At 24.1% G+C, this 7963-nt stretch overlaps 1 protein-coding gene across 1 annotated transcript in view; it reads left to right on the top strand.

Moving 5' to 3' along the window:
* Positions 1–7963, top strand: part of LOC117178282 (rotatin) — a 126931-nt gene that overhangs the window by 57896 nt on the left and 61072 nt on the right. Inside the window, exons 16-17 of the mRNA XM_033369642.1 lie at positions 1380–1641; positions 4726–4901. Of these exons, the coding sequence (XP_033225533.1) occupies positions 1380–1641; positions 4726–4901 (438 nt within the window). The remainder of the gene's footprint in view (positions 1–1379; positions 1642–4725; positions 4902–7963) is intronic.

The following is a 7963-nucleotide window of genomic DNA, read 5'->3' as shown; positions in this document are numbered from 1 at the left end:
AATCGACTCGGGATACTTATAAGATACTACCATGAATTTTTCAGATTTTTTGGTCCAAAAATAAATTAGGCCAAAAACCGGCCTTACCGACCCTCCCCCTTTTCTTCAAAACAGTTTAATTTTCATGCCGAAAATGTGAATTTTCAACGAAAAACTTTATTTACTGCCAAATAGTTGATTTTTCACACAAATAGTTGAATTTTCAAACAAAAAATATGAATTTTCTATCAAAAGAGATGCATTTAATGATGAATTTAAAAAGTTGATTGTTTAGTAAACATTTGACTTTCAAAATGAATTTTCAACAAAAAGAAACGAATTTTGAACAAAATAGTATAATATTCACCCCAAGGATGATTAATTAATAAATGGTTTTTGGACAAAACAGTTTAACTTTCAACCAAGTAGTTGTATTTTCAATTAATAATATTAATTTTTTAGAAAAAATGACAAATTTTCATTCAAAAACTTGATTTTTATACCCAAATTAAAAAAAAACTACAAGAATTTTCAATCAAGTAGTTTCATTTTCTACCAAATTATGGAGTTTTCAATCCAAAAGCACAAATTTTCTACCACAAGGTTGAATTTTCACCTCAAAAGTATGAATTTTCATTAATTTTTAATAAAATATATAAATTTTCAAGCTGAAAATATGAATATTCTACAAAACCAAGTTTAATTTACCATGGAAAATGATGGAATTTAAAAAACTACAATAATTTCAAATCAAATGGTTTCATTTTCTACCAAATTGTGGAGTTTTCAATCCAAGAATATAAATTTTCTACATAAAACTTGATTTTTCATCCCGAAAATATGAATTTTCAACAAAAAAGTTAATTTTCGACAAATAGTTTAATTTTTTTGAAAGTTCAATTTTCATCCAAAAATTGAATTTTTTGTCAAGAAGATTAAGTTTCTAACAAAAAAGAAATAAAAAATAGAAGAATACTAAATTGTTGAATTTTTAAGCAAAAAAAAAACGAATTTTCATCAGAACTCTGAAAATTTTCCACAAAATACTTAATTTACAACCAAATAGTCGAACTTTCAAGTAAAAGAGACTTTTTTTTACAAATTTTCATCAAATGCCAGAAATAAAATTCCGGAAAGAAGAAATATTTTGGAATTCCATTCGACTTATTTCACTTATAAAATGTTTTTTAACGTATTCTTTTCGATCCGAGGTCTGCGATTTATATTATAAATTTTATTATTTAAAAAAATTCAAACCACTATTTTGCTTCAATTTTTTTTTTAATTTATACCGCCATTGGCACTATTTTTTATATCTGAAGTGAGTTCGAGCCCTGCTATTCGAAATCTTTAATTTAAGTCACATAAAAAAAATTTTTAACTTGTTTTTTTTTTATTAGTTCTTCACGGTAGTAATAATTTGGCAATCACCTTCGTCAGACAATTTTGGGCTTGGGAATGGAATGGAGGGATGAAAATGTTGTGGAGGTCGTGGGAAGAAGTGAATGAACCGGAAATCTCGGAAAAACTAATGATCCGAGAGTCTGAATTCGCTTGCCTTCAGTTCAGTTGTCCTTTTTATTATTCCCAACAACAGCTCTGCAATGTGCAAAATTCCACGACCCATGATGGAGTTTCTTGTGCACTGGATTACTTGACAATGTAAATATTATTCACTACTTTTTTTTCCCTTCTTAATTGAACACAAAAAATCCAAGAATTAATATTTCATATTATTAAACATTTTAATCCAATCTGTTTTTTTTTTTTAATTATTAAAAACGGGTAAACTTATTAACTATGAAGATATTCATTAATCTCGGTAGTATTTCAAAAGATCCCAAGAAAATTTTCTAATAGATCTGAATAATTTTAAGGTATTTCGAAAGATTTTAAAGATTTAAATGTATTTAAAGAAAGTTCAAGGAATCTTAAAATATTTTAAAAATTCTAAATAATTGTTGAGAGTTTTTTAAATTTTTCAAGGAATTGTACAAGATCTCAAAGAATTTAAAATATTTTAGGGTATTTTAGTAATTTTCTTGGGTTTTGATGAAATTCTTAAAATTTCTTTATTGTATTTCTTCAAATTGATTTCGAATAATTTATTTATAAGGATTGAGGGGATTTCAAAGGTTTCCAAATATCTCAAAGTATATTTTTATTTTTTAATTAATATTATTTTTAATATTCGTTAAATTTTTGAAATGTTTTTTCAATCCATAGATTGTTAAGAAATAAAATATTTCCGGATACTTTAAAATAATTAAGCGATTCTTCAATTGATTCTTAAGATTTAAACGTATTAAAACAAAATTAAAAGGAATTTCGGGTGTTTTTAAAAATTCCAACAAATTTTTAAACTTTCAGGATAATTTTTTTTTTAATTCAAGGAAAAACCGGGAAATCACAGTGCATTTTTTTTACCGGGAATTTTACAAATTTGTAGAAGAAAAATCTGCCCACGTTCGATTTCAACAGTTTTTAAATAATCAGTTGAATTGTTATGTTTTACAATTATGCTATTACTTAGCTTACAATGCGTAACTCAAACATTTTTTACATTAAGAAATTTTATTTTTAAGCTTACATTTTTAATTTAAATAATTTTTAAATTCTTTCAAATAAAAAATAAAAGCCTTTGATCTTAAAAATTTTGAATAAAAAACATTTTTATTTGATAAATAAATAATTTTTTTAATTTATCTGTACTTTAAGTAATAAAAAGTGAACAAAAATGATTTGACAAAACGATTTTAAATCAGTTCAAAATTTAAGAATTGTGAGATTCCAACGTTAAAACTTAAACGGTTTCAATTTGAAAGTCTTAGTCATTAAACAAATGTGAACGTGTGACTGAAAGTTTATAAACTATTTTTAACATAAAAATAACTTCATACTAATTTATTCTTAAGGAAAGGATTTTATTAAATTAAAAATATTATTTCAGTCTAAAATATTCATTTTTTAATTTTTAATTAAAAAAATTAATTATTGATTATTTAGCAATATTAAAATTTTTATTTAAGACAAGTAAATTGAGGCCTTTCACAATTTTTGAAAAGAATATAATTTTTTTTGTAAATAATTACTCAAATTTCGCCTACAAATAATAAATGTTCAATTGTTATTTATACATCCAAATTGTAAAGAAACTTTCTAAAATTTGCAGGATTTTCTGAAAATTGTAGAAAAAATTGAATTAATTTTGACAGATATCTAAATGTTCAATTTTGAACCCATTCAATTTGAAATTTTCAATGAAAAAAAAAAGATTAATTATTGAATATTTAGCAATATTTTAAGTTTTATTTAAGACAAGTAAATTGAAACCAAATATTTAAAAGTAAAGAATCTCTAACTGAATTGTTTGACATAGAAAACCTGGAATCTTTAAAATTTCGAAGAGCCTTCGAACTTTGAACGTTACGATTTTAATTGTTGTATTTGAAAAATGCGTAATTTGTAAGCGAAATTTTTAATTTTTGATGTATAATTTACAAACGAACATTTGTAAAAAAATTGAGTAATTTTAAGAGATATTTAGGAGTTTTAAAAAGATAAAAAATTATCATGCAAATTTTAGGAAGTTTTTAAAAATCTTCTTGAATCTTTTTTGAAAATTTTGCTTAAATCTTTGAAAAAATTCTTAAATATTCTCTTAAAATAATTTGTCAAAATGAAAAGTTATTTTAAACTTTTCTAGAAATCTTAAAAAAATGTTTTCATTCTTTTGAAGCCGTTCACAATTCTTGAAAAGAATCTATTTTTTTGGTGTAAAATCTGCAAAAATCTACATTTTGTTTTATATTAGGCTATCATTTCAAGTTTTACATTAAGTTGAAATCTTTTCAAAACTTCTACATATCTCTTAAAATTACTCAAATTTCGCCTACAAATAATAAATGTTCAATTTTTATTTATACATCCAAATTGTAAAAAAATTTTCTCAAATTTGCTGGATTTTCTGAAATTTGTAGAAAACATTCAATTCATTTTGACAGATATTTAGAAGTTCTAAAAAATGTTCAAAATAATTTTAAATTTAAAACAAATTTAAAACAACTTCTGGATTTCTCAAGATTTTGAAATAAAATTTTGAAGCTTTCCAAGGATGTTTAAAGTATTTAAAAATAAAATAATTAAATTTCTAATTTAAGAAGTGTGCAGTTAAAATTTTTTCCAATTTTTCAATATTTGATGTTTCTAGCTTAAAATTATATAATTTTAAACATTTTTGAAATTCATTGATTGAATTTTTCAGTTATAGCATTGAATATGATAACGTGGATTTATATATTTTTTTATATTGAAAAATGTTAGTACCTTTAATTTTATAGGTGTAAATTATTAAGCATTTGAATACAACATTTTTGAATTAAAAACTTTTAAATTTTAATTTTAAAAGTTCAAAATTTAATAATTCCACTTTGATTGCTTTCATTTAAATCTCAGTTCTTATTACCTCAAGTGGAAATTTTTTTAGCTTCACAGCTCTATTTTTTTTTTTTTTTCATTGACCGTGAAAAATGTTTGTGAACCGGGAATTTATTTCGTCGATTAAAACGGTCACCCTGAATGTGTTAAAAATTAATAAATTTACGTTTAAAAATTTGTAGAATTTTGTCTTGCAATATTATAGATCATGAAAAATAAAAAATTAGTCAGGGAAAAATCAGGGAATTTTGAAAATGAAGTTTTGCGGCCACCTTGTTCGCCTTATGAATAAATGTTATTAATTTTCAGGAACATGAAGTTGTACAATATGCTCAAGTATGAGAATTTAGAAGACATGAGTGATTTGCCCTGGGCTCAATCGTTTGAGCGTTTTTTACTTTCTCATCCGACAAGCAAAGAAGATTGTGACCTTTTCGTAAATGTATTGAGTTTTCTCTACATTTACGTCAATCAGATAAAAACAGGTAAAAAATTATTTAAAAAACTCTTAATAATACTAACTTATATACAAATCAAAGGTTAAGGGCATGTGACAGCTAAATACCTATATTACCGACCTCACTTTTTCAGTTCACTGAATGTTTTTTTGAACCTAAGAACTTTTTTTGTAAATATAATATCAAGCTGAAACTTTGGAAAATGTATTAGAGTACAATAAAGTACGTTTAGGTACTGCATTTTGGTAGGAACTTCACTGAAAATTATTTCATCTTTTTTCTGAACCTCGACATTTTTTGAACGTTCGAACTTTTTTTATACATAAAATATCGGTCTCAAACTTTGAAAAATGCAAGAGCCGAAAGAAAACTACGTTTAAGTACAAAGCTTAATGATAAAAGATGTAAAAAAAAATTTTCAACTATCAATTCCATCGGGATCAACCGGTAACGTTGTACACGAAAATACGAATCCTCTAGAGCCTCGTCTAGTAACCGCCAGGGTTCGTATTTTCATGTATAACGTTACCGGCTGATGCCGATGGAATTGATAGTTGAACATTTTTTTTTACATCTTTTATCATTAAGCTTTGTACTTAAACGTAGTTTTCTTTCGGCTCTTACATTTCTCAAAGTTTGAGACCGATATTTTATGTATAAAAAAAGCTCGAACGTTCAAAAAATGTCGAGGTTCAGAAAAAAGATAAAATAATTTTCAGTGAAGTTCCTACCAAAATGCAGTACCTAAATGTACTTTATTGTACTCTAATACATTTTTCAAAGTTTCAGCTCGATATTTTATTTACAAAAAAAGTTCTTAGGTTCAAAAAACCATTCAGTCAACTAATAAAGTGAGGTCGGTAATATAGGTATTTAGCTGTGTCACATGCCCTTAATCAAACAGTTACGTTACCAATTTTAGGGTATTTTTCCCGCCCATCCAACTCGCGTTTCTCCTCTTTGACAGCCGAAGATTTTTTTTTTTTATTGAAAAGTTGAATTTTCAACCCGAAACTGAATTGCGAAACTTTTAAACACATCGTTGAATTTTCTACCACATTAGTAGAATTTTAAATTAAATATTTTAATTTTCGACCAAATAGTTTCACTTGAAACTATAAAAAAGATAAGTTTTACAACAAAATTAAAATAGTTTCATTATCAGTTTGAAAAATTAATTTTCAACAAATAACCACATTTTTCGATTAATACCGAAAAAGACGATTTTTCTACAAAATATGTGAATTTTCAACTAACACAGATAAGTTTCCAAGCAAAAGTGGAATAGTTACATTTTTAGTCAAAAAAAAAATGTTTAGACAAAAAAATGTAGAATTTTCTACCAGTTTATATAAAAAAAAAGAATTTTTAACAAAATAATTGAATCAACAGCCAAAAGGATGAATTTTAAAAAGATTAATTTTCTACCGGAATAAACAAATTTTCAAAAAAAAAAAACATGAATGTTCTACCAAAATTGTTGAATTCTCAACCAAAAAGTTGAAGTTCCACTAAAAAATATAAGTTTTCCACCAAAAGTTGGAAATTTATAATTTAGTAAAAAAAATTTAATAAATTTCTATAGGTGGTTTTGTTCCTAAGAAAGATAAGTTTTTAGCAAAAAATAGAATAATTTAATAGAAAATTGAGAGAGATAAGTTTTCAACTAAAAATTATAGGTTTTCCACCAAAACAGGAAGAGGTGCATTTTCATTCTCAAAATAAAATTAGAAAAATAATAATATTCCACCAGTTAAAATAATTTACTACCGCAAAAGACGAATTTTTCACAAAATACTTGAGTTCTTCACAAAACAGCTAAATTTTCCACTCGACACTTTGAATTTTTAACAAAAAAGTTAATTTTCTACCAATTAGTTAATTTTTCGCATACCTATTTCAATTTTAAACCAAACAGTTAATTTTTCGAATAAAATAATGAAATTTTCAACTAAAAAGGATAAGTTTTCAACCAAAAATGGAATAGTTATATTTTAATTTAAAAAATTAATTTTTACAAACAAAAATTGTCTACAAAAATAGCTAAAACGAGAGAAATAAATTTTTAATAAAAAATGGAATAGTTATATTTTCAGTTTTAAAAAAATGTTTAATATTTTCCAAAGAAGATGAATTTTCAACTGAAATGACGAACAAAAAAATTTATTTTTTATAAAAGTAGTTAAACTTTCAAACAGGCAGTTTAATGTTTAAAAAAAGCCGATAAATTCTCTGTCAAAGTATAATTGATGATTTTTCAAACATAAAAATGTTTCATATAAATGAAAAGGAAGTGAATGTAATCAAAGTATACAAATTTTCAACAAAATAGTTAAATTTTGAACCAAAGCGATCAATTTTCAACGAAAAAGATGAACTTTTAACTGAGAAGATAAAGTTCATAGTAACAAAAATAATTTTCAACTAAAAAAGATACATTTTTAACCAATTATTAAAAAAAAATAAATGGATTTTTAACGATATAATTAAACTTTCAACCACAAGAGATGAATTTTTAACCAAAAAGAAACATTTTTGAGAAAGTAGTTCCAACTTTCAATCAAGTTATGGAATTTTTAACCAAAAAAGATAATTTTTCAACAAAATAGTTGCATTTTTAAAAAAATAATTAAATTTTCAACTAAATAGTCAAATTTTTAACCATAACAAAAATGTAAGCGACGAATCGAGAAAAAGGTTACATTTTTTGAAAATGGAAAACAAAGATATTCTTTAAAAAGGGAAAAATAGTTTTTTTACACAAATTGTTAATAAAATTTTATAATTCATTTGTGAAATAGATACAGTGTCATTTATTTTGAAGAGAAAAAATTGAATATTTTAAGTAGGGTCAGTTTTTCTTTGATAGAACTCAATTTCAGAAACATAATATTGTTTTTTACTGATTGCAAAAAATAAAAAAATAAAACACATTTTTTAATTACAAAATCAACTGTTGTAGAGACAGAGCGTCTTTTTTCTTGGTTCAATTCAAATATTTTAGCTTAAAATTTAATCTATTTTACAAAATTTTATTGGTTTATTTTATTTGATTAAAAATTCGTTTTTCTTTTCTTGAATATTGACCT

Source organism: Belonocnema kinseyi, chromosome 8 (assembly GCF_010883055.1).
Source record: "Belonocnema kinseyi isolate 2016_QV_RU_SX_M_011 chromosome 8, B_treatae_v1, whole genome shotgun sequence".
Classification (NCBI taxonomy): Eukaryota; Metazoa; Arthropoda; class Insecta; order Hymenoptera; family Cynipidae; genus Belonocnema; species Belonocnema kinseyi.
Note: the sequence above shows the minus strand (reverse complement) of the source record. Positions and strands in the feature narration are given on the sequence as shown.